Source organism: Onychomys torridus, chromosome X (assembly GCF_903995425.1).
Source record: "Onychomys torridus chromosome X, mOncTor1.1, whole genome shotgun sequence".
NCBI classification, from domain to species: domain Eukaryota; kingdom Metazoa; phylum Chordata; class Mammalia; order Rodentia; family Cricetidae; genus Onychomys; species Onychomys torridus.
Window position 1 is genome coordinate 90120143 of NC_050466.1, and position 25775 is coordinate 90145917.

Consider the following 25775-nt stretch of genomic DNA (forward strand, 5'->3'; position numbering starts at 1 on the left):
CCGACGGTACCCAGCGTCCCTCGGCAGTTTCCGGCAGTAATCGAGAGTTTCTAACGTGCCCCGCCTCCGCCACCCCCCTTCTCTCGGCCTAAGTCCTCTCAACCGCCGCCCGGCTGGCTGTCCCCGCGTTCCCTCCCGTCCTCGGCCCTCCGCCCCTTCCCTCCCCACCTCGCCTGGCCCTGCAGGCGCCTCCGGCGGTACGGGCTGGGCAAGATGGCGGCTTTCGGGATCTTGAGCTACGAGCACCGACCCCTGAAGCGGCTACGGCTGGGGCCTCCCGATGTGTACCCTCAAGATCCCAAACAGAAGGAGGTGCGTTCACAAATCCCGGTTCCCTCGGGGTCCGGGCAGGTGATTAGTATTGAAAGACACTGACAGTTGAGGGGAGGGGGGGGCGGGGCGATTAGGTGAGAGCAAAAGTCCCAAAAGGGGGAAGAGTAGAGTGGACTGGTGCCGGAGAGTAGGGTCTGCCGGCAGTTCCGGTTGATGAGCAGGCAATGGCTCATGAGCCACGCCGGAGGTGCCCCCCTCCACACTCACGCGGGCGCTCACACACAAACCTCAGAAAGTTGTTAGGGCCAGCTTGGTGGGGTGCCTGCAAGGGAAGAGTGATGTTGAGGTCGCTCTGAGGGATGTGGGAATCTCATTGACTGTGGGGATGAGGGTGGGGTCCAAATGAACATAAGGGCTGGGCTTTAAATAACAACCTCTTCTACTCGGAATCCTCCCCCCCCCCCCACCTTTCTCCCTTGTTACCTTGCTTTTTAACCTTTCTAACAACCTCTTCTACAAGGCGAATGGGGGTGAGCTAAAATGCTGTTTTTCTGCCTCAGGATGAACTGACGGCTTTGAATGTAAAACAAGGTTTCAATAACCAGCCTGCTGTCTCTGGGGATGAACATGGCAGTGCCAAGAACGTCAACTTCAATCCTGCCAAGGTGAGACAACCCTGCCAGGCTGAAGGAAAAGGCTGGAAGAATCTGAGAAGGAGCAAAGGCTCTGGGTTGGGAAAACTTAAAAGGAATAACCTAAATGGCAGAGTTCATAACCCAGTGCTACCATGTTGGCAGTTTCACATGAAAAGCAGGACCACCTGTCTACCACTTCTTACTACCCTGAGGTATACTTTTCTCACTTTAGATCAGCTCCAACTTCAGCAGCATTATTGCAGAGAAGTTACGCTGCAATACTCTCTCTGACACTGGTCGCAGAAAGTCCCTCATGAACCAGAAGGACAACTTCTGGCTGGTGACAGCACGATCTCAGAGTGCTATTAACACCTGGTTCACTGACCTGGCTGGCACCAAACCACTCACACACCTAGCCAAAAAGGTGAGGTGCTGTTTCCTGTTCTTAAGGTCAAGGTGGGGAATGTGTCAGATTCTGAGAGTAAGCTACATGGTATCAGCTCCTGGGGTAATAGAGACCTTACTGTTTGTGATGATGTCTATCCAGGTCCCCATTTTCAGTAAGAAGGAAGAAGTGTTTGGGTACTTAGCTAAATACACAGTGCCCGTGATGCGGGCTGCTTGGCTCATTAAGATGACGTGTGCCTACTATGCAGCGATGTCTGAGACCAAGGTTAAGAAGAAAAATACCGCTGACCCCTTCACTGGTAAGTAACTGCACACCTGGTGCACCACACCTTGATGGCTTTAGGGAGTGGTCGAGCCTTAGGGAAATTCTTCTTCCTAATCTGTATTCCTTGCTTCTGCCTGAATTTTGCACTCCACTCAATTGGTAAGCACGATGGAATTTGCTTATTTGCTGTGTTCAGGTACTGGGCTGTAAAAACGACCAACATATAATCTCTGTTCTGTGGAACTTAGGGGAGATGCGAAGGCATATGGAATGTAATTAAATATAGAAAGTGGTAAATGCCAAAAGAGTAGACAGAAGATTCTTTGGGACTTCAGTGGCCATAATGATTACTTGCTTTAAGGAGGTGGCGCGCTCAGAACTGTGGTGATTGTGGGTGGAGGTAGGAGATACAAAGTATTCACAGCCTAAGAATAGTGTTAAATAGCTCCCTTTCCATGTTTTCTTTAGAATGGACTCAGATCATTACAAAGTACTTATGGGAACAGCTACAGAAGATGGCTGAATACTACCGGCCAGGGCCCGCAGGAAGTGGAGGCTGTGGTTCTACTATAGGACCCTTGCCCCACGATGTAGAGGTGGCCATCAGGCAGTGGGACTACAATGAGAAGCTTGCCATGTTCATGTTTCAGGTAGGAGCAAGGGCATGTTGTGCATGGCGTTGAATTACACCTTATCCTGTGCTGTCAGTATAGAATGGAATTTGCCTGTTACCTTGCCCCTGCTGCGGCGCTCTTCATCCATCCATTTACTTTATCTGCCTTACCTCTAATAGTTCCCTGCTATCCATAGGATGGAATGCTGGACAGACATGAGTTCCTGACTTGGGTGCTTGAGTGTTTTGAGAAAATACGCCCTGGAGAGGATGAATTGCTTAAACTGCTGCTTCCTCTACTGCTTCGAGTAAGACCTAGACCCAGGGAGGGAGTGTTTGAGGGGAATGGAGGAAGAATTAGACATCAGGACAGTGTCTCTTGGAGAAAACTAGGGGCTCTGTTGGTCATGTCTTCGCAGTACTCAGGGGAATTTGTTCAGTCTGCCTATCTGTCCCGCCGCCTTGCCTACTTCTGTACCCGAAGACTGGCTCTACAGCTGGATGGCGTGAGCAGCCACTCATCTCATGTTATATCTGCTCAGTCAACAAGCTCTCTGCCCACTACCCCTGCACCTCAACCCCCAACTAGCAGTACACCCTCGACTCCCTTTAGTGACCTGCTTATGTGCCCTCAGCACCGGCCCCTGGTTTTTGGCCTCAGCTGTATCCTTCAGGTAGGTACTAGAGGGCCCAAGAAAGTGTAAAGAACTGACTGCTCATCCTGGAGAATGGGGGTGAGTCCAACTCAGAGGTGGGAGCAGGCACTGAGTACCTGTTCAGGAGTTAGTGTTTTCTCTGGAATAGGATGTTCCCTTTTAGAGGGTTTGGACATTCTCTCCCAGACTAAGTAGGTCCAAGGCTTCTTAAGAAAGTACCTGAGAATCTGGGTCATTGTCCTAGAACTTGGAAAGAAGAGGCAGGAGGATTAAGTTTAAAGTTAGCTTGAGCTGTATAGCCAAATGAAACCTTGTCAGAAAATAATATAAAAATAATAGGAAAGTAAGGAGGAGGGGGATCAGGAATGATACTTGCCCCAAGACTCAGTCATACTAAACCTAATTCACACGAAAGGGCTCTAGCATGGGGATTCTAGAGAGGTAGCCATGATGATTGGGTTTGATATTTCTATTTGCCTGGCAGACCATCCTCCTGTGTTGTCCTAGTGCCCTAGTTTGGCACTACTCATTGACTGATAGCCGAATTAAGACTGGCTCACCACTTGACCACCTGCCCATTGCTCCTTCCAACTTGCCCATGCCAGAGGGTAACAGTGCCTTCACTCAGCAGGTAAGCTTAAAAACTACCTTGGTACTTCAAAGTTGAGATGTGATGCTAAATTATTTTTCCGGAAACAGTGATTTGGAGTCTGCTACTGTTTTATGTTTTTGTTTTGTTTTTGAGACAGAATCTTGCTAAGTAGCCTTCGCCGACCTGAAAGTTGACCAGGCAGGCCTCAAACTTAATGGTGATCCTTCTGCCTCTGCCTCCCAAGTGCTAGATTACAGGCAGGCATATACTACCATGCCCAGCTTTTGGCTAGTCTTCTTTTAGCATTTTATGTATCTGGGTGTTTCCTTAAAGGTTTTTTTTTTTTTTAAATTGCAGGTCCGTGCAAAATTGCGAGAGATTGAACAGCAGATCAAGGAGCGAGGACAAGCAGTTGAGGTTCGCTGGTCTTTTGATAAGTGCCAGGAAGCCACTGCAGGTGGGTGTCAGCGGGCAGACGCTAAGAAAGGATGGGTGATGGGCTCATAGATATCTGAGAATCTGAATGCATTGAAGCTCTAGTTAAGTCTCCTTTACTGTTTATCCTCAGGTTTTACCATTGGCCGGGTGCTCCATACTTTAGAAGTGCTGGACAGCCATAGTTTTGAGCGCTCTGACTTTAGTAATTCTCTTGACTCCCTTTGTAATCGAATCTTTGGATTGGGGCCTAGTAAGGATGGTCATGAGGTGAGTAAGAAGAGAAACAGAAAGAGCAAAAACATTGCAGGAGAAACAGTCTAAGGGTAAGGTCAGTAACTCATTGAAAGCAGGAGTTCCTGAAGTGCGGATCTTCCTGGATCCTGGGCCCAGGATGTTTTTAGGTGGGGTCTATTCTTGAAGAAAGAGGAACTCAGTTCTTTTGTCTCCAGCCTTCCCTTACTCTCTTCATTAAATCCTTTGGTTACAGATTTCTTCAGATGATGATGCTGTGGTATCATTGTTATGTGAATGGGCTGTTAGCTGCAAGCGTTCTGGTCGGCACCGTGCTATGGTAGTAGCCAAGCTCCTGGAGAAGAGACAAGCCGAAATTGAGGCTGAGGTTAGAGGCTAAGAAAAGGGAGTGAGTTGCCCAATGGAAGGAATCTGACTGGGTTTGGACATATTGGAGTGAGTGATTGAGGTGGTAGTGGGTTTGGGACTGACCTGAGGGATTGGAAAGAAACCACAGAGAGCTCTTGTCTTGACACATACTTGTAACTCCGATGCTTGAAAGGCATGTATGGGAGGATCATGGTTACAAAGCCAACTAGGACTAGCCAGAGAGACTGTCTCAAAAGTTTAAAAAAAGCTGAGCGTGGTACTGCATACCTTTAATCCCAGCACCCAGGACCCTGAGGAATGCAGATCTCTGAGTTTGAGGCCAGCCTGGTCTACCTTTGGCATTGAAGAACAGCTAGGACCATGTAGAGAGGCTCTATCTCAAGAAAAGTGATACATGACTTTAATCCCAGCACTCAATTGGGAGGCAAAGGCAGACCGATCTCTATATGAGTTTGAGACTAGCCTGGTCTACATAGTGACTTCCAGACCAGCCAGAGCTGCATAGTGAGACCTTGCCTCACAAAACCAAATAACCAAATAAGTAGAGAAAAGTGGTAGAGAACTTACCAGGAATTTTAAGGCCAAAAGGCACAAATAGAAAGGAGCTGATGGATTAATAGGTTAGAGAAGAGATCAAGGCTGTAGTTGGGAGGTGGCATAGGAAGTGAAAAGTGTGGGATGGAGGCAAGACAGGTGACACTTCCAAGGTTACATATTTGAAGAGGGAAGAAGCAGGAGAAAGTCACTCCTCAGCTTGTTCTGTCTTCTTGCAGCGTTGTGGAGAATCTGAAGCAGCTGATGAGAAGGGATCCGTCGCCTCTGGTTCCCTTTCTGCTCCTAGTGCACCTATTTTCCAGGATGTCCTCCTGCAGTTTTTGGATACACAGGCTCCCATGCTGAGTATGGACTCCTATAATCTTCTAGTTATAAGTTACTCTGCCTAGACTCAGTCATCAGAAAACATAAAGACCTTCTGTTCATCGTCGGGTGGTGGCGGTGGTGGTGCACGCCTTTAATCCCAGCAGTCAGGAGGCAGAGGCAGGTGGATCTCTAAGTTCAAGGCCAGCCTACTCAGCAGATCGAGTTTCAGGACAGCCAGGACTACACAGAGAAACCCTGTCTCGAAAAACAAACCAAAACAGAAGCTGGGCAGTGGTGGTGCACACCTTTAATCCCAGCACTCAGGAGGCAGAGGCAGGCGGATCTCTGTGAGTTCGAGGTCAGTATTGTCTATAGAACTGGTTCCAGGAGCGCTAAGGCTACACAAAGAAACCTAGTCTCGAAAAACCAACCAACCAAACAAACAAAAAAGGACCTCTGGTCTATATTTCTGTCTTGGGCTCTGTGCAGAATTCATTTTAGGCGTAATTCTACTCCTTGACGGTCTCACAATTTTAATTGAATAGAGAAATGCAGAGACTAAACACAAGAACTTTCGAGCAAAGCATTTTTACTACATACATAGGAACAAGGATACTTGTTTGTTTTGAGGTGGTGATGGATAGCATTAAGTGGTGTAGCCAATCCTTTTAAAAATATTTGTGTGTGGGTATTTCTCCTGCATGTATGTCTGTGCACCAAGTGCATGTCTGGTGCCCACAGAGGCCAGTGGAGGGCTTCGGATGCCCTGGAACTGGATGGAGTTTATAGACAATTATGAGCTGCCATGTGGGTGCTGGGAATCAAATCCCAGATCTTCTGGAAGAACAGCCAGTGAATGCTCTTAACTGCTGAGGCATTTTTCCGGCCCCACCAACCATACTTTGTATCTCTAGGCAGTGTCTGGATTTTTCTTTTGCTGGTTTTCCTATTACTGCCTCAGAGATGTCTCGATGTCTGCAGTATTCTGAGAGCACCATTACTGAGATATGTCCCTATCTCTTTTTGTCCTGTCTGGGTTCTGCTTAACTTCTCTTTCCTCATTCCCTTTCTCCAGCTGATCCCCGAAGTGAGAGTGAGCGAGTGGAATTCTTTAACTTAGTGCTGCTGTTCTGTGAACTGATCCGACACGATGTTTTCTCCCATAATATGTACACTTGCACTCTCATCTCTCGGGGGGATCTTGCATTTGGAGCCCCTGGTCCTCGGCCTCCCTCTCCCTTTGATGATCCTGCAGATGACCCAGAGCGCAAGGAGGCTGAAGGCAGCAGCAGTAGCAAGCTAGAGGTGTGTGTCCTTTTCCCTGCACTTGATTACTTTTGACGTGCCCATTTCACTTCTGGCAGCGAAGTGAGCTTCTGGAAGCCTCTGAGTATCTCTTTTTACCCCAAATAGTATTTTCTCAGCATTTCATGGTTTATAGACTAGCCCCATGTCAGTTTTCACTTGGTCTGCACAAAAGGTTTGTGAGGTACCCCTGATGGAAACTGAGGCTTGCCTTACTGGTTAAGTAACTGCACAAGGTTTGAATCCAGAACTTGGGCTTTCTCATGCCTCCTGGATCCAGTTCTCAGTGAACTTTCCTGGACATCAGGGAAGCACACCCTGGGACTAAGGCAACTCTTGCTTTGTTGTGTGCCTGCAGGATCCGGGGCTCTCTGAATCTATGGACATCGACCCTAGTTCCAGTGTGCTCTTTGAAGACATGGAGAAACCCGATTTCTCAGTAAGAACCTGAGCATGGACGAGTGCAGCACCCCGGTTCTCCCTTATGCCTCCGTTTGGAAATTTTGCTTCTCCTGAATGTTCTGCCCTCTCACCCTCTTAGCTGTTCTCCCCTACTATGCCTTGTGAGGGGAAGGGAAGCCCATCCCCTGAGAAACCAGATGTCGAAAAGGAAGTGAAACCCCCACCCAAAGAGAAGACCGAGGGGACACTTGGGATTCTTTATGACCAACCACGACATGTGCAGTATGCCACACACTTTCCCATCCCACAGGTACTGTTCTCCAACAATTGCCATGGCCTCTTTTGAGCCCAGACTTTCATCCAAGGAATTTGCCGAGGGGCTAGAGCTGTTCCCATGGGTGTGGGTGTGTTGGAGAAGGGGCTTGAACGTGGCAGTGTGGAGAGACACAGAGCATGCTCTTAAGAGGAGGGCAGGAGGCCTGTGATGGAGTCTGATAGTGCTGCTGGGGTGCAGGAGGAGTCGTGCAGCCATGAGTGCAACCAGCGGCTGGTCGTACTGTTTGGGGTGGGCAAGCAGCGAGATGATGCCCGCCATGCCATCAAGAAGATCACCAAGGATATCCTGAAGGTTCTGAACCGCAAGGGGACAGCAGAAACTGGTGGGTTTGAGGCTCCTCAAACAGAAGTCTCCCCAAAGGATGCCCTAGTCAGTCTTCCCATGCCCAGTGTAGGGCACTCCCCAGTCATGCCCCAATGTCCTGTCTCTTGGGGTCTCCTGAGAGCTCTAGTCCTTTTGAAACTTGCCCCTCATTCCCCCCTCTACAGACCAGCTTGCTCCTATTGTGCCTCTGAATCCTGGAGACCTGACATTCTTAGGTACCTCACAGTAAGCCCCTTACTGCACTTCCCCCTCCCCCTCCTTAACCTAGCACCTCCCTGTACACATAGTCTGTGGTCCTTTAAACCTGTGCTTCCCTGTCCCATGTATCCCTACCCCAGCCCTTCGGTGACCACCTTTCCCTCTTCCTTCTCTCCCCTTTGCCCCTCCTCCCTCTCTACCATAGTCCCTTCTCCACACCCCTACCAGACCCCTAGTCAACTAGTTTTCTTTATTGTCCTGACTCATTGCTTTCAACTGTCCCCTCAGGTGGGGAAGATGGGCAGAAGCGGCGCCGCAACCGGCCGGAAGCCTTCCCCACTGCTGAAGATATTTTTGCTAAGTTCCAGCACCTTTCTCATTATGACCAACACCAGGTCACGGCTCAGGTGTGGGCCTAAGTCAGCCCCCTTCCCACATTCTGGCTCCTGTCCTGTTTTCGTTTTATCTTCCCCTCACTGAGCAGGCTAAACCTGCTGGTCTCATCCCCTTCCACCATCATCCTTTCCTGCTTCCCTAGATCTTCTTTCCTTCCATTCCCGTCTCACTCGCACTGCCCTTATCAGGTCTCCCGGAATGTTCTGGAGCAGATCACGAGCTTTGCCCTTGGCATGTCATACCACTTGCCTCTGGTGCAGCATGTGCAGTTCATCTTCGACCTCATGGAATATTCACTGAGCATCAGTGGCCTCATCGACTTTGCCATTCAGGTGGGGAAGTTGGGGCAGATAAGGGCGGAAGAAGGAATTCATGCTATATAGGGTCACGAAGACAAGAGTAGAGGCTTCAGCCAGTTTCCCAGGCTGTTTGGATGGCCGAAAGACTAGCACAGTGGGAGTGGAACATGAGCTAAGACCGCCGGAATAGAGACTTAAGTGCTCCCTGGGGAGGCCCAAGAGACAGATTAGAGCTTTGGGTACAGACCATCCTCCCCCTGTGGAGTTTATAGCATGCTGTCCTGGCGACTGCTTAGAGATACTGCTGGTAGATTGCAGGACACTGGTACGTGGTAACCTGACCCTTCTCTGCTGAAGTGGCTCCAGCAGGAAGGGGCTCAGGCTTGGCCATGTCAAGTGCCTCACAGAAAGTGGGGTTTTGTACAGTGAAATGGGCCTCATGTTTCACCTCCATTTCTCTGGTAGCTGCTGAATGAGCTGAGCGTGGTTGAGGCCGAGCTCCTTCTCAAATCATCTGATCTGGTGGGCAGCTACACAACCAGCTTGTGCTTGTGTATCGTGGCTGTCCTTCGTCACTATCACGCCTGTCTCATCCTCAACCAGGACCAGATGGCACAAGTGTTTGAGGGGTAAGCAGGCCTTCAAAGTAACTGAAATGGACAGGGTCTAGTGAAGGCCAGATAGAAATGGCCTAGGAAGGACATGTGGCTCCACATGGTGGGCAGAGTCTGCTACTAAGGGAGGGGTAGGAATAGCTTTACCGAGACACTTGAATGTGCTTCCAAGGCCTTTGTGCCCTGGGCCCTGTAGACGCACGCCTATTGATTCTCCCTACCCTGCTTCTGTGACAGGCTCTGTGGTGTAGTGAAGCATGGGATGAACCGTTCAGATGGCTCCTCCGCAGAGCGCTGTATCCTTGCTTATCTCTATGATCTGTATACTTCCTGTAGCCATTTAAAGAGCAAATTTGGGGAGCTCTTCAGGTAAGAGAGGGGATGGAGTAGGAGAATGGGGCTAGTTCTACGTCCTCCCATTGCCGTGCACCTCAGCACCCAGCTGCCTATACGGGATCAATCACTTATGGACTGTGTCCTTTATCTGTTACTTCATTGCTGAAAGTGAACCTTCTTCCTCCTTGCCTTCACAGGCCACTCTTTCTTAATCACATGTGGTTCCCTTCCTGCCATGTCTGCTGTGGCCCAGCTCCCTTTTTCTTCTCCCAAGGTCCTCCATCCTTCACTCCTTTTTCTTTTCTCCCCTTTCCTGCCCATCCCTGTACCCTTCCAGACCTCCTTCAGTATTGCTGTTTTTTCTCTACCCCTGCAGTGACTTTTGCTCAAAAGTGAAAAACACCATCTACTGCAACGTGGAGCCATCAGAATCCAATATGCGCTGGGCCCCGGAGTTCATGATTGACACTCTGGAGAACCCTGCTGCTCACACGTTCACCTACACGGGGCTAGGCAAGAGTCTTAGTGAGAACCCTGCTAACCGTTACAGCTTTGTCTGCAATGCTCTTATGCACGTCTGTGTGGGGCATCATGATCCTGATAGGTACGGGCCACACTTGAGTTGAAGAATGGGCACCATGCCTCCACCTGACATTGGGAGGGATGGCTTACCTGAGCGGTGCTAACCCTTTAACTGTTACTGGGGCAGAGACAGAAAGTTGTGAGTCTGAGGGCTTTTCTGCTTTTCCCCAGGGTGAATGACATCGCAATCCTATGTGCGGAGCTGACCGGCTATTGCAAGTCACTGAGTGCAGAGTGGTTAGGAGTACTTAAGGCCTTGTGCTGCTCCTCTAACAACGGCACTTGCGGTTTCAACGATCTCCTGTGCAATGTAGACGTAAGCTTTATGGGCGGGGTCTTGCTGGAGAATGAGACAGTTACCTATTTGATGGACATCTGGCCACCTTCAGGACCATAGAGGGTCAGAGTTGAGTAGACTGGAGGCATGGCGCACTGGCGAGGTCTCCTCCCTCCACACTGAGTCACAGTGTGTGTCCGTCTGCTTTTTTCAGGTCAGTGACTTGTCTTTTCATGATTCCCTGGCTACTTTTGTTGCCATCCTCATTGCCCGACAGTGTTTGCTCCTGGAAGACCTGATTCGCTGTGCCGCCATCCCTTCCCTCCTCAATGCTGGTAAAGTCCCAGCCCATAATGCCTAGAATGTCAGCTCTCCCTATGTGCGAATGCGGACTCCAGAGCCGTGCTCTTACTGTGGAACACCCTGCCGCAGTTCCTGGGCCCGTGCTCTGTTGCAGTCCAGGCTGAAAGGCTCCAAGGGCCTGTTTTGAAACCGCAGCCCTGAAAAGAGCCCTGCACTGTGTGTGTATATCTGGGGATGGAACCCAATACCTCCGTCATGTTTGAGCATGAGCTTCAGCCCAGCCTTTCGACCTTTTTGGGTTTTACCCTTCAGCTGTGTACCGTTCCTGTGCTCCCCTTCTCCTTCAGGATTTTCTTGTCTCCTCCCCTTTCACCTCATTTGTATTTCCCCTTACTCCCCGTCCCAGCACACATACACACATGCAGAGAGTTTGGCTTCGTTCTTTTCAGACCTGCTCTGTCTTCCTTTTAGCTTGTAGCGAGCAGGATTCTGAGCCAGGGGCCCGGCTTACGTGCCGCATCCTCCTCCACCTGTTCAAGACACCACAACTCAATCCTTGCCAATCTGATGGAAGTAAGTGACTCTGATTGGAGCCAGGTGGCTATAGAAACTGTGGCCCTCCCAACCCACTGCTTTTACTTTTGCTTCCCTTACTCCGGCTCCCTTGCAGACAAACCTACCGTTGGAATCCGGTCCTCCTGTGACCGCCACCTGCTGGCTGCCTCCCAGAACCGCATCGTGGACGGAGCCGTGTTTGCTGTTCTCAAGGCTGTGTTTGTACTGGGTATGCAAGCGGGTAGGAAGAGAGACATGTCTTTCTCCCTCCCAAAGGTGGTCTCTCTGACCTTTGGAGAGAAGGGGAGGGAAAGAAATAGAGTTCTGTATATTTCTGTTTCAGAGGGCCGTGTTGGGGGAATTTCTGCCTCTGTGGGCCAGGGCAGGTCTCCACAGAGTGTTCTGATCACACTCTGCCCTCCCTATCTCCCACCCATGAACCACAGGGGATGCGGAGCTGAAAGGGTCAGGCTTTACTGTGACGGGAGGAACAGAAGAACTTCCAGAAGAGGAGGGAGGAGGTGGTGGTGGTGGTGGTCGGAGGCAGGGTGGCCGCAACATCTCTGTGGAGACAGCAAGTCTGGATGTCTATGCCAAGTACGTGCTTCGAAGCATCTGCCAACAGGTCAGTCTCACCTTCCCCCCACACCACCTAAATGCTTCTGTGTAATACAGTCTTGTTTCTAGCCCATGACCACACTGCCTCCCTGCTATACATTGGGTCCTTTACCTGCCCCTGGCACCACTTGCCAGGGTTGCCTGCAGTCTTCTAATTATCAGTCTCCTTAGGAATGGGTAGGAGAACGTTGCCTTAAGTCACTGTGTGAGGATAGCAATGATCTACAAGACCCTGTGTTGAGTAGTGCCCAGGCCCAGCGCCTCATGCAACTCATCTGCTACCCACATCGCCTGCTGGACAATGAAGATGGAGAAAACCCCCAGCGGCAGCGCATTAAGCGTATTCTCAAGGTAGGCCGAGGTGCTGGGTTGCTGGGAGAAGCAGCAGGACCCCTACGTGGTGCTAGCAAGAAAATAGCTCTAGGATGGGCTTGACGTGCAGGTCTAGTGGTCTGGTCTAGACTCAAGAGTTAGGCTGTTAGGTGACTGCACAGCTGTCTGCAGTGAGTATAGCTCATGGGAAGAATTGCCTCTGGGAGGCCTAGATCCTGCTTTGAATATATGGCACTTTGGTTGTGATTCAGTAAGTAAATGGTAATAGCTACTGTGGTTGAAAATGTATTTCTTGTACAAGTACTTATATGCATGGCATTGTGCGTTTTTTGTTTTTATTTATTTATTTATTTATGGGTTTTGTTTTTTTTTTTTGGTTTTTCAAGACAGGGTTTCTCTGTAGCTTTGGAGCCTGTCCTAGACTAGCTCTGTAGACCAGGCTGGCCTTGAACTCACAGAGATTCACCTGCCTCTGCCTCCCGAGTGCTGGGATTACGGCGTGCACTGCCACCACCACCCGACATGTTCATTTTTTTAATTTGATCTTTATGACCTTGTGCAATGAATAGGAATATTCTTATTTGACCAGTGAAGAAATTGAGGCTTGTGGGGCTATTTAACTTGTCCAAGGATGTTTAGGGCCATTCTGAGGACCCAGGTGTGCCTGTGCCCTTTCACCTTATCATACTGCTTGCTTCAGACATATGGCTGACCTGGGGGGTAGAAAAATAAGGCCATGGAGAAATAACTAAAGGAATGAGATCTATGTAGCCTGGAGGAGATAATGCCAGAGGGAGATTACCTAACAGTAATTTCCAGTCTCTATAGGACTTTGAGCAGCTGAAACAACAGAGGCAGAGTTCAACCTTAACTTTAGGCATTTAAAGGTTAGGCATGGAGCAGAAATTTGTGAGGCACTGGAACAGGGGTCTAGGGGGATATGGAATCTTTTTTCTTTTTTCTTTTTCTTTTTTTTTTTTTTTTCAAAGACAGGGTTTCTCTGTGTAGCTTTGGCACCTTTCCTGCATCTCACTCTGTAGCCCAGGCTGGCCTCAAACTCACGGAGATCTGCTTGCCTCTGCCTCCCTAATGCTGGGGTTAAAGGCATTAAAGGCATGCGCCACCACTGCTGGGCATGGAATTTTTTTTTTTTTAAGACAGGGTTTCTCTGTATAGCTTTGCGCCTTTCCTGGAACTCGCTTGGTAGACCAGGCTGGCCTCGAACTCACAGAGATCGCCTGGCTCTGCCTCCCAAGTGCTGGGATTACAGGTGTGCGCCACCACCACCTGGCTAATTTTTTAAGCATATGTAAAATATGCTAGCTTTCAGTGATTTTGGATTATTATCTAAATGTAGTCTTTACTACAGAGAGAGGCATAGAGGTCTCTTTCCAACTTCTAAGAATCTCTTCTGGGGTATTAGGAATTAGCTCTAAAACAGTAGGTAGCTAAGGCTGACACAATGGTGACTAGTTTGGGAATGGGGTTTTTAACCATCAGAACTTGGACCAATGGACCATGCGCCAGTCGTCCTTGGAGCTCCAGCTGATGATCAAGCAGACCCCCAACAATGTAAGTAATACTCCCAGGCCCTCCCTTTCTCAGGCCCACTTCCAGTTCCCAGGTCAGGGATATCAGCCATCATAGAACTGAGGCCCTACCCTCAAGCCTCTGCCTAAAAGAGATAAGAGAGCATGCGAGAATGGCAGACTCGTGGAGCTGTTGATAAGGGAAATGGCTTGAGAGTATTGAAGCTTTCAGCTAAGTATGGCTATGGTAGGAACAGAGCCTGCTTCTGTGGCCACAGATGTAAGGATGTTTGCAAAGGAGAAGAGAGCGGGGAACTGTAAAAATACAGAGGTACAGGAGGGCACAGCTTCTGACGGTTCTGTCCTACTGTCGACCTCCACGATGCTCTCCTTCAACCTCATCTCCCACATCTCCTATTTCCCTGCACTACTAGCTGCCTTTTATCCTCCCCAGGAGATGAACTCCCTCTTGGAGAACATTGCCAAAGCCACAATTGAGGTTTTCCAACAGTCAGCAGAGACAGGGTCGTCTTCTGGAAGTACAGCAAGCAACATGCCCAGCAGCAGCAAGACCAAACCTGTGCTCAGGTGGGGAGAAACATGTTGGGATTTGTCTCGAAATGGTGATGCTGGACATATGTGCAGGGAAAAGAAATGATAGATTGTTCAGCCTTGTCTACCTGGCTCCCCTGAAACCCATGCCCTCTGTCTTCTAGCTCTCTAGAACGTTCTGGTGTGTGGCTGGTAGCTCCTCTTATTGCCAAACTGCCTACCTCAGTCCAGGGCCATGTATTAAAAGCTGCTGGGGAGGAATTGGAGAAGGGTCAGCATCTGGGTTCCTCTTCCCGAAAAGAACGAGATCGACAAAAACAGAAGAGGTAAGAGGGCTCTATGGGTATGGACTGAAGAGTAGTAGAAAGGAGAGGAGGCTGCAGGCCCAGGGAAGAATAAACTTTGGGGCTCAGGGTAGAGAATAGGCCTCAGGAGAAAGTGGCAGCTGCGTGGGGTGTGGTAGCAAACAGATCTTTGTATGAACTCTTTTTTTTTTTTTTTTTGAGCTGAGGATTGAACCCAGGGCCTTGCGCTTGCTAGGCAAGCTTTCTACCACTGAGCTAAATCCCCAACTCCCCCGCCCCCCCTTTTTTTTCCTCAGGGCTTTTTATCTTTCTCTATTTCTGAATACCTTTCTTTCTTTACTTTTTTTTTTTTTTTTTTTTTTGGTTTTTCGAGACAGGGTTTCTCTGTGTAGCTTTGTGCCTTTCCTGGAACTCACTTTGTAGACTAGGCTGGCCTCGAACTCACAGAGATCCGCCTGGCTCTGCCTCCCGAGTGCTGGGATTACAGGCGTGCGCCACCACTGCCCGGCCCTTTCTTTACTTCTTACTCCATGGCTTCCTGTGTAGATGAGTGGCTAGCCCTGAAGTCCTTCTCTCTCACTCCTCCTCCTATTTATTCTCTGCCTGCCAGCCCCGCCTCTCCTTTCTCCTGCCTTGCTATTGGCTGTTGAGCTCTTTATTAGACCATCAGGTATTTTAGACAGGCACAGTAACACAGCTTGACAGAGTTAAACAAATGCAACATAAAGAATGCAACACATCTTTGCATCATTAAACAAATGTTCCAGAGCATAAACAAGTGTAACACCTTTTAAACTCATATTCCACAACAGGAAGGAAGGAAGGAAGGAAGGAAGGAAGGAAGGAAGGAAGGAAGGAAGGAAGGAAGGGAAAAAAGAAAGTGTAAGACAAGAGCTGAGTAGAATGGCTAAGCAGAAGGTCACATCTTAGGGTAGAATCTAGGGTTCAGCAAGATGGCTCCATGGGTAAAAAATGCTTGCTGCCAGCCCTGAGTTCAATCCAATTCAGAAGGAGAGAACCAAGTTTTCCTTTGACCTCCAAATGTGCAACATGTCATGTGCACATGTATGCGCTCACAATAAAATCAATACATAGAAAACAGAAATGGCCGGGTGGTGGTGGCGCACACCTTAATCCCAGCACTCGGGAGGCAGAGGCAGGCAGATCTCTGTGAGTTCGAGGCCATCCTGGGCTATAGAGCCTGAGTTCCAGGACAGGCTCCAAAGCTACACAGAGAAACCCTGTCTAAAAGAAAAGAAAAGGAAACAGAAATGAAATGGTTCAAGAATGCTTTAAGAGTAGACTCTGGGACAAGAAAGTTGGAAGTTGCTGGAGCCTCCGTCTCCTCTCTCTGCCCTTCCCCTCCTCATGGCTTTAGCATGTCCCTGTTGAGCCAGCAGCCTTTCTTATCACTGGTGCTGACATGTCTGAAAGGACAGGATGAGCAGCGTGAGGGACTCCTTGCCTCCCTCCACAGCCAGGTGCACCAGGTACGGGTATCTGGGCCATAGAAGTGGCATCAGGGTGGGGAAGGGTGCACCTCAGAGGCCACTCCGTGCTCGGACCCCTCATTATTTCCTGATCAAAAATTTGGTGACTTGGACTAGAAAGGAGAAGATCCCTGAGCACGTACGTGTTAAACTTGCTTCTATCCTAGATTGTGATTAATTGGCGAGAAAACCAGTACTTGGATGATTGCAAACCAAAGCAGCTAATGCATGAGGCACTCAAACTGCGGCTCAACCTGGTAAAGGGGAATCTGGGCTGAAGGAAGAAGGGGTGGGGCTGGAAATATAGTTAAAAAGCCCCAGGTTGGGGAGGACAGGTTTGAGAAATGGAGGCCCTAGGTCCCTTGATGTCTTCCAATATCAAACCTGCTTTCCTAAGGGATGCAGAACCTTAAAATGGCTAGAGGAACTGAATCCCTGTGGCCAGAATCCAATATACTGAATACTCTGTATGTTTGCAGGGACCCTGCCTCAGTATTCAGTGTTCTGACTGAGCCCTAGAAATACTAGAAACCTATTTTGGAATGGTGAATGTAATTATGGAATTTGTTTAGTACAGGTCCCATCTCTTTATAAGTAAGGAAACAGATCCTGATATATCAAATTCAGCCCCACTAACCCAAGATTGAATAGTAAATCATAAGTACAAATGATGGGATAGGGCCTCAGGGGTCTCAGCTCCTACCCAACCAGATTCAACCTAAGCTTTTCTTAAACACTTACCTCCTTGAACCATCTGACTGATTTGTGGTCCTGGCAGGTGGGGGGCATGTTTGACACAGTGCAGCGTAGTACTCAGCAGACTACAGAGTGGGCCCAGCTCCTCCTGGAGATCATCATCAGCGGCACTGTGGACATGCAGTCTAACAAGTGAGCATCCTCACCCCTGCAGGCCATGACCTGGAGTCCCTACCGTATACCAGCTACAGGAACCACTGACTCCATTCCTGCCTGGGACCTCTTGGGCCATTTTTTCCCTTAATTTCTTGCTTCTCTGGTTTTCTCCCTGCCTGCCACAGTGAGCTTTTCACTACTGTGTTGGACATGCTGAGTGTGCTTATCAATGGAACACTGGCTGCAGACATGTCTAGCATCTCACAAGGCAGCATGGAGGAAAACAAACGTGCATATATGAACTTGGTGAAGAAGCTTCAGGTGAGCAAGGGAGTCAAGAACAAGGAAACTCAGCTCCTTCTACCCTGACCCTTGACTGTGGCCTGGGAGTGGAGAGCGAGATGACTTGTTTTGGTCTGAGCCCTCTTCTTCCCCATTTCCTGCCTGTTCTTTTTGATGTGTGCAATGGGGACTTGAACTTGCGCTTTTTGTTTGTTCTGTTGAGACAGGATCTCATCTAGTAGTCCAGGTAGTCCTGTAACTCACTACATAACCTGTACTGCACTTGAACCCGCAGCAATCCTCCTGCTTCACCCTTATGAGTGCTGAGATGATTTTTGTGTTTTGAGATGGGTGGCTTTTTCTATAGCTAAGGCTGACCCTCAAACTCAAAACACTCTTGCCTCAGCCTCCCAGGTGCTGTGATTATGGATGTGCACCACCATGCCCAGCTCTGAGTGTCTTCTTCATACTTATTGTGTGTGTGCTCTGCTACCTCTTGAGACTTCCTGTCCCTCTTGTTCTGTCTCTTTGAACTCATGACCTATCTCCCTGTCCCTGCAGAAGGACTTGGGAGAGCGCCAGTCTGACAGTCTGGAAAAGGTTCACCAACTGTTGCCACTACCGAAGCAGAACCGAGATGTCATTACCTGTGAGCCACAGGGCTCCCTTATCGACACCAAGGGCAACAAGATTGCTGGCTTCGATTCCATCTTCAAGAAGGAGGCATGTTCTGTTTTCTTCCCATGTCCTCCATCCCCAGCACCCCATGTTAATTTCTGATCTCACAATTCCAGCTAACACACCAAGCTCAGGAGCCTGTTAGCTTCTCCCCAATAAAACGTACAAAGCATCTGGGGCTTTGAGCAAATTACTTAGCTTTGCCGCCTTTGGAGTCTCACCCTTTTCTTGGACTCTGCTTTACTTCTGCCTGTCTCTCACCGACTCTCTCCCACTTGTCCCCCTCTCTGCCCCACCTGGTTTTGGTCCCCTCACCGTTCTGCTGACACCCATCTCTTTTCTCTGTGTCTCTCACTTGCCCAACTCAGCTTCCTTTTTTTTTTTTTTTTTTTTTTGGTTTTTCGAGACAGGGTTTCTCTGTGTAGCTTTGCGCCTTTCCTGGAACTCACTCTGTAGCCCAGGCTGGCCTCGAACTCACAAAGATCCACCTGCCTCTGCCTCCTGACTGCTGAGATTACAGGCGTGCGCCACCACCACCTGGTCCCTCCTTTCCATGTTAGTTTCCATATTTGGATTAAAAGAGTTTATGTACATACCTGTATGTATGCCACTTGCATGTGCAGGTAGGTGCCCATGGAGGTCAGAAGTTAGATTTCCTGGAGCTGGACTTATAAGTGATTGTGAGCTACCTGATGTGGATTCTGGGAAACAAGCCTGGGTCCTATGCAAGAGCATCAAGGGCTCTTAACCATCTCTGCAGCCTTTAGTTTCAGTATTTTCTTAATTAACCATATTTTTCTGCATAGAAGTAAGAGGGAGAAAAGAGAATGCAAAGTTGAAAATGCGAAGTGGAAGCCTTTAGTTAGTGTACACATTCTCTTGATTCCTTCATCAGTCTGTTCTGTCCTCCTCTTGTCCTCCCTGTCCCTACACTGTCTTCCCCTTGTCTCTCTCCCTCTCTCTCTCTCTCTCTCTCTCTCTCTCTCTCTCTCTGTGTGTGTGTGTGTGTGTGTGTGTGTGTGTGTGTGTGTCTCTGTCTCTCACTGCCACTGCCCTTTGGGCGGAGGGGAGGGGCTTCTCTCTATCTCTCTCATCTTCTGTCGGCCCCCCTCCTCTCCTCCCCATCGTCTCTGTTCCCTGTCTGGCCCCCACCTTCCTCCTTCACACCTTCCCCCTGCAGTTCAACTCTGTCCCTTCTGCATACGTCTGTGGCAGCGTCCGTGGCAGCGTCCGTGGCAGCATCTGTGGCAGCGTCCGTGGCAGCGGTGGCCTTTCCTCTCCTCGCCGCGGCCCGGCTCTCTTCCCTTGTTTGAAACCCTGTCAACGGATATCTTCCCCCTTTCTGTGGGTTCTCCAGCCCTGTCTCGTGTTTTCCAAGCCCCAACAGCTTTCTGTTTCTCGTTTTCTGGAGCAGGGTCTACAAGTTTCCACCAAACAAAAGATCTCTCCCTGGGATCTTTTTGAGGGCTTGAAGCCATCCACAGCACCGCTGTCCTGGGCCTGGTTTGGCACAGTCCGAGTGGACCGCCGGGTAACTCGAGGGGAGGAGCAGCAACGGCTGCTCCTCTACCACACACACCTGAGGCCTCGGCCCAGAGCCTACTACCTGGAGCCGCTGCCGCTGCCCCCAGAAGACGAGGAGCCACCAGCCCCTGCCCTACTAGAGCCTGAGAAAAAGGCTCCTGAGCCCCCCAAGACTGACAAAGCAGGGGCTGCTCCTCCCAGCACCGAGGAGCGCAAGAAGAAGTCCACCAAGGGCAAAAAGCGCAGCCAGCCAGCCACCAAGACTGAGGCTAGTCCCCAGCCTTACCTAGCCCTCCTCCTGATGTTGTGTAGCAAGGAGTTAAAGTGCCTGCTTTAAGGGAGGTGTGGGGTGCATGGGGAAGGGGCGCCATTAGAATGGTGATAACAGTGATAATCAGTGCTACTCCTTCTCCCTCCCCTCCCCCACCTCCCCACCCAGAACTGCTGTAACCCACTTAACCTTTGTCCTCTGCACCCATGCAGGACTATGGCATAGGCCCAGGTCGGAGTGGCCCCTATGGTGTGACAGTGCCTCCAGACCTTCTGCACCATGCAAATCCTGGTTCCATATCCCACCTTAACTATAGGCAGAACTCCCTAGGCCTGTATACCCAGAATCAACCACTACCTGCTGGTAAGTGCTGGTCACTAGGAGTGGTGGAGTCGAGCATTTCTCCCTCCCCAGGAGAGATGTGGATGGCTGGAACTGTTTTTTCAAAAGGCTGAAGGGATGAGGATGCCAGAGAGGTCCATTTGCTCTCCATGCCAGGTGGCCCTCGTGTGGACCCGTACCGCCCTGTGCGATTACCGATGCAGAAACTGCCAACTCGACCAACTTACCCTGGTGTGCTGCCCACAACTATGACTACTGTCATGGGCCTAGAACCCTCATCTTATAAGACCTCTGTGTACCGGCAGCAGCAACCCACAGTGCCCCAGGGACAGCGCCTTCGCCAACAGCTCCAGGCAAAGATAGTGAGAGGGGTAGAGGGAGGACTGTCAGGGAGAGGGGTTTGGTGGGCCACAGGACTGAGGAGACACTTGGGACCGTCACCAGAACATACAGTATAGCTAGGCGGTATAAAAGAGACATGGCAGAAAGCACTTCCTGAATCTGACTTCTCCCTTTTCCCTTTAGCAGAGTCAGGGGATGTTGGGACAGTCATCTGTCCATCAGATGACTCCTAGTTCTTCCTATGGTTTGCAGACTTCCCAGGTAAGTGCCTGGGACTATGACCATCAGGGAGAGGTTAGCAGGCTGCTGCTGTACACCCTCATGCCCCTTCTCTCTCTCTCCCCCCTTTCCCCAGGGCTATACTTCTTATGTTTCTCATGTGGGATTGCAGCAACACACAGGCCCTGCAGGTACCATGGTGCCCCCCAGCTACTCCAGCCAGCCTTATCAGAGCACCCACCCTTCTACCAATCCTACTCTTGTAGATCCTACCCGCCACCTGCAACAGCGGCCCAGTGGCTATGTGCATCAGCAGGCCCCAACCTATGGGCACGGACTGCCTTCCACTCAAAGGTACCCAAAGCGGTGGTGAGCTTGGAAGGGACACAGGGAGAAGCAAGCATCTGACTGGGGAAATCCTATACTCGAGGTAGTAGATGGACCTGAACTTTAGGAAACATTAGGAACACTAATCTTGTCACATAAGCATTACCACAGACAACCTGAGTTGGAGCGGACCATAGAGACCAATAGTCTCACATTTACAACCCTGGCACTTCCTTGAGGACCAGAGAGAAGAAACAAATATAGCTAACTTTGATAAGAAGGGATCTAGGGTTTTTAGACATAGTAAATAATAAGGAGTCCTAAATCTAGTATTAAACAGTTAACTTGTAGGCCTGAGGATGTGGTTTAGTTGATAGCATACATGAAGTCTGGAGTTTGATCCCAAGGACCACATAAAACCTGGTGGGTTGGTGCACACCTGCAGTACCAAAAAGAGGAAGATCAGAAGTTCAAGATCATCCTTAGCTACATAATGAGTTTGAGGCCAGCCTGAGCTACATGAGACACCCGTCTCAAGGGAATAAAAAGCAGTTGAACTCTAGAATGGACTAACAAATGAATGTCATGGTTAATTTTAGTTGACTCTTAGTTAAGACCTGGGTAACTGTCATGAGGCTCTGTGACTTAGGATTCAGAATAAGAGTGGGCTGATTAATTGCCTGCTGTGTAGCCAACGTTATGTTACGACTAGAGTAAAGAAAGATAGTGAAGAAAGGTCCAAGGTTCCTCACCACAAAGATTTTACCCTACTTGAGAAGTAGAGAAGAAGAAACCATGCAGAAGAATGTTTAGAGAATGCTACAAAGACATGCTCAGCTGTTGAGTTAGGTACCAAGAAATAAAATGGGACTTGAGAAAAGATGTAGAGGAGATTCACTGGAGAAAGATTCATGGATTTGGGCTGGCCGTCCAAGGACTGGGATTTGTAGAGAAGGGAAAAGGGAGGGCATTCCAGGTTTCAAAGGAAGCAGCATGAGTGAAACCGGGGGACTGGATTGAGTGTCTGGAGACAGAAAGGAGCAGCTCCTAAATGTAGTATGGAACTTGTGCTAGGGAAGGAGCAGGGGCTAGGTTAGACGTATGACATCAAACAGTGAGCTACAGCATTGAGACACAACCCTAGAAAGGACTGCTTTGCTCAGGAGACTGATGGGAGGCACTGGGCATGGCAAGCGATCACTGTGGACAGAGTGGACAGAGTGGAGGGAAGATGGGAGAAGATGGGCAAGGGAGCCCAGCTGCAGATTGTCAGGGCTGGGCAGATTTGGGTAGATCGGGCATGTGGAGTAGCAGAACAGCTGGGAGTGTTTCTGGGGCACAATAGCAGCCACAAAACCCTGGATAGGTGTTTATAGAATGCTTATCGTGTGTAGACTTTTTCATAAGAAAAAATAGCTGAAAGAGAATTGAAAAATTCCTAAGCATTAAGGTTATGAGACAGTAAAATGGAGTATTGTCTTTGTGTTTTATTCCCTGACCTAGAAATCTGTCAGACTCCAGAAGGGCTCCTCTAGTTAGTGCCAAGAGGAATGAATACAATGACTTGTTAGTTTCTTTCAGGTCAGGGACCCAGGGTTTGTACCACCCCCTTTCTCTGCCCTGTGCTTTGACCTCTGGACCTCTTGTCTTTGGAGGTTTTCACATCAGACATTGCAGCAGACACCCATGATGGGTACTATGACTCCATTGAGTGCCCAGGGTGTCCAGGCAGGCGTCCGTTCAACTTCCATCCTGCCTGAGCAACAGCAGCAGCAACAGCAGCAGCAGCAGCAACAACAACAGCATCAACAGCAGCAGCAGCAGCAGCAGCAGCAGCAACAGCAGCAGCAGCAGCAGCAGCAACAGCAACAGCAGCAACAGCAGCAGCAGCAGTACCACATTCGACAGCAGCAGCAGCAGCAGCAGCAGCAGCAGCAGCAGATCCTACGGGTAAGGCCCCAGGATCGTGTCTGAGACTTAGGAGCCCAAGAAGGAAAGGGCATATTCTTCCCACACTGTCCCCAAGAGGAAACATGATGTAATGTGCTAGGCACCCAGCAGAATGGGTCATGTTTTCTTTGGTTTCTTCAGGACCCTTCTTTCAGCAGGGTCTCATACTCATGGCAACCCTCCTGCCTCAAGCTTCCTGAATGCTGCAATTACAGGCCTACACCCATCATATTGGATTTAATCATGGTGCTTAAGTGGCTTCCTTTCCCCTTTTCATTTCCTGAGGATCATAGTGAGGGAAAAATTGGACACTGTCTGCCAAATACACTGTTTGGTTTCTTTCAGATGTGGACCCAGAGTTCCCTCACTGTTCCTTGGCCCCAACTCCCTTTTCCCGTCCTGCTCCCATCTTTTCAGTACAAAGTCATAGCTCTCCTGCTCTCCCTCAAATTCTCTCTTGTATGCTTGTAGCAGCAGCAGCAGCAGCAGCAGCAGCCACCGCCGCCACCGCAGCAGCAGCAGCCGCAGCCGCCACAGCAGCAGCAGCAGCCACAGCCGCCACAGCAGCCACACCAGCAGCAGCAGCAGCCGCAACAGGCAGCCCCTCCCCAGCCCCAGCCCCAGTCCCAGCCCCAGGTAGCTGCTGAACTATAGCTGCAGACTCAGGGATGGCGGCAAAGGATGGGCACACGGGCAGCCTGTGCTAGGAACAGTGTGTGATCGGGTAGTGTTGGGAGGCCAGGCACAACACTAGGGTAGGGGGATGGGTGAAGAAGGAGGTGGAAGGTTGGAGTTCTATCTTCCACTTTCCATTTCCACCCAGTTCCAGCGCCAGGGGCTTCAGCAGACCCAGCAACAGCAACAGACGGCAGCTTTGGTCCGGCAGCTTCAACAACAGCTCTCCAGTAAGCCTGCCTCCTTCCCAAGAAGAACCTGGGGAAGAAGCGGGGATGGGGTAGGAAGAGGTGGCCGAGGTGCTAGCTAGCTTCAGGCCCAGATTATGGAGGTCCTCTCCCCTTCCCCCTTTCCCTTCCTCATTAATGAGCCCTGATTGGTCTTCCATCTCTGACAATCTCTCATTTTTCACAGATACCCAGCCACAACCCAGTACCAACATATTTGGACGCTACTGAGTCACCTGGAGGAACTGCTTGTACACTGGATGTGGCCCAGCCTTTCTGCTTAATTCTCAGTCCCCTTCCTGGGCGAGCTCCAGTAGTGGTTGGGGTCCTTCCCTCAGGCTCCATTTTTAATGAATTTTTAGTATTTTTGTTAATGTGAAGCATTGAACTGTTGGATTTTGTATATTATTTATATAGAGACCCCAGAGCTGTTGCGCCCAATACATAGAGCTTCTTTGCAAAAGAAGTGTGTGAATCTGCACATGGAGAGCTCTCCTCTGAGAGTACCAGGGAGAGGATGAACAACTCAGAGCCTTCATGCCTTCCATATTATTCCCCCGCTCCCCCTCTACCCTCTCCATTTGGGAATTCTAACTGCTCTCCTTTCTTCCTGCTCAAAAGTAACGTGCAGTGAACTCCAAGCCCTCAGTCCTTTCAGGGCGGCTTACCCCCTCAACCAAATAGTGCAGTTTCTTTACAGTGCAGCTTCCACTGGGGATGTACCACTAGAAGAGGGGGCTCATTAGGCCAGAGAGAAATCAGTGGAAGCCCATCATCCTTCCACAACACCCCACATACTTGGTCTCAAACAAGCTGAGAGTAGGGGCAGATGCCAGAACATAGCTTTCCTTTTCTCGTCTCACGTGGCCCCATCCTACACCGTGCTAGCTAGAGAACCTCCCTGAAAGTAACATTTCTGCAAGGGCATGTGATGTCAAAGAAGAGGTAGGGACAGAAGTCCAGGTTGGCTCTAGCAGGAAGAGAGGCCAGCAGAAAGCCTCACCTGCTTCTCTGGCCCACTGCTGCAACTTCATGTTTTCATACGACCCACCTTGGCAGTTTCCCAGGGTAACTGTTGCTCACTCCCAATTTAAAACTTCCTTCCAAGTCACTTTTGGAACAGGGGCTGGACCATTCTCCCCTTGTGGCCTATCTGCCTTGGGCCTTTGACCCAGGGCTGTGCTGGAGACCCCAATTGCTTTATGACAGTGGTGATCTCTGGGCTGGGAGAGGACTACACTAGGCTGGTGGTTGGGTGATCACTGGAAGGGACCCTCCAAGCTGTAGTTGTACCCTGTTGCTGGGAAGTGTTCAGTATGCTGATAAAAACAGGAGTGCCAGTCAATCAATCAATACCCAAGTTATTTTGAAAAGTCCCTCTGAACCCACAAAGCTCTCCTACACATGGGATTTGCCCAAGTCATGAGTAAGGATTGGGGTTCCCAGGGATGGTAAGCCAATACATCTGAAGACTTTTCCTGACTATCCTGGCATATACACTCCAGGAGCCCCAGTGGATAGAAGTTTGGTAGGATAAGGGACATTCAGCAGGGATTTGGGTGTGTATGTGTGCTAGGGCAAGTGGACAGGTGCATTACATACAGAAACATTGGCTATTGGGGTGTGGGTAGAAGCTACAAAGGTCAGACAACTAGTGTGCTAACAGTCTGAATATGATCTGCCTTACTAGAAGAAGCAGAAGTGTATGACATTGACCTTTGGGAGGATAACAGGATGAGGGCAAAGCGGGCCCCACTGGTGATTGCTGCTCAGGTGGTGCTGGGGCTGAGGAGAGGTGATGGTTGCCAAGTGAGGCTCTGTGGCAAGAAACTGGGGTGTTCGGCATACAGTGCCTCAGTTTCTCCCTGTGTGTCAAGGTCTCAAGCTTCGCAGATTAAGTTTGGATTTGCTGTTCTGGAAGATCACCTACCTGTCTGATAGCTGGCAATGTGAGGTGTGGAGGGAGTGG

At 49.7% G+C, this 25775-nt stretch overlaps 1 protein-coding gene across 2 annotated transcripts; it reads left to right on the forward strand.

The window, feature by feature from the left end:
- Med12 (mediator complex subunit 12) lies at positions 1 to 25471 on the forward strand. Of its 2 annotated transcripts, none has more exons than XM_036174463.1 (45): positions 1 to 312; positions 834 to 938; positions 1141 to 1332; positions 1456 to 1615; positions 2050 to 2231; positions 2392 to 2502; positions 2614 to 2868; positions 3335 to 3481; positions 3800 to 3899; positions 4011 to 4147; positions 4368 to 4499; positions 5275 to 5401; positions 6438 to 6667; positions 7026 to 7106; positions 7209 to 7379; positions 7584 to 7728; positions 7895 to 7945; positions 8217 to 8335; positions 8513 to 8656; positions 9089 to 9252; positions 9475 to 9606; positions 9950 to 10177; positions 10327 to 10471; positions 10647 to 10767; positions 11207 to 11308; positions 11406 to 11519; positions 11737 to 11915; positions 12080 to 12259; positions 13742 to 13813; positions 14225 to 14358; positions 14487 to 14648; positions 16006 to 16117; positions 16285 to 16374; positions 16896 to 17005; positions 17155 to 17290; positions 17813 to 17974; positions 19344 to 19721; positions 19937 to 20087; positions 20223 to 20428; positions 20592 to 20669; positions 20764 to 20981; positions 22610 to 22904; positions 23376 to 23540; positions 23728 to 23809; positions 23994 to 25471. In XM_036174463.1, exons 1-45 carry the CDS (start codon positions 214 to 216, stop codon positions 24035 to 24037), a joined length of 6648 nt encoding a protein of 2215 aa, XP_036030356.1. In that variant the 5' UTR covers positions 1 to 213; the 3' UTR covers positions 24038 to 25471. The 2 variants fall into 2 exon arrangements, with proteins under 2 accessions (XP_036030356.1, XP_036030357.1); XM_036174464.1 differs by having other exon boundaries at positions 20223 to 20419; positions 23469 to 23540.
- Positions 25472 to 25775: the final 304 nt, after the last annotated feature.

What these genes read in the sequence shown, in the direction of transcription:
- Med12 (XM_036174463.1), top strand. Translation starts at nt 214, where the DNA reads ATGGCGGCTTTCGGGATCTTGAGCTACGAGCACCGACCCCTGAAGCGG. An exon ending in TGCTTCCTCTACTGCTTCGA is followed by an intron (nt 2,503 to 2,613) that starts GTAAGACCTAGA and finishes ATGTCTTCGCAG; the next exon opens with TACTCAGGGGAATTTGTTCA. An exon ending in ACTTGGTGAAGAAGCTTCAG is followed by an intron (nt 17,291 to 17,812) that starts GTGAGCAAGGGA and finishes CTGTCCCTGCAG; the next exon opens with AAGGACTTGGGAGAGCGCCA.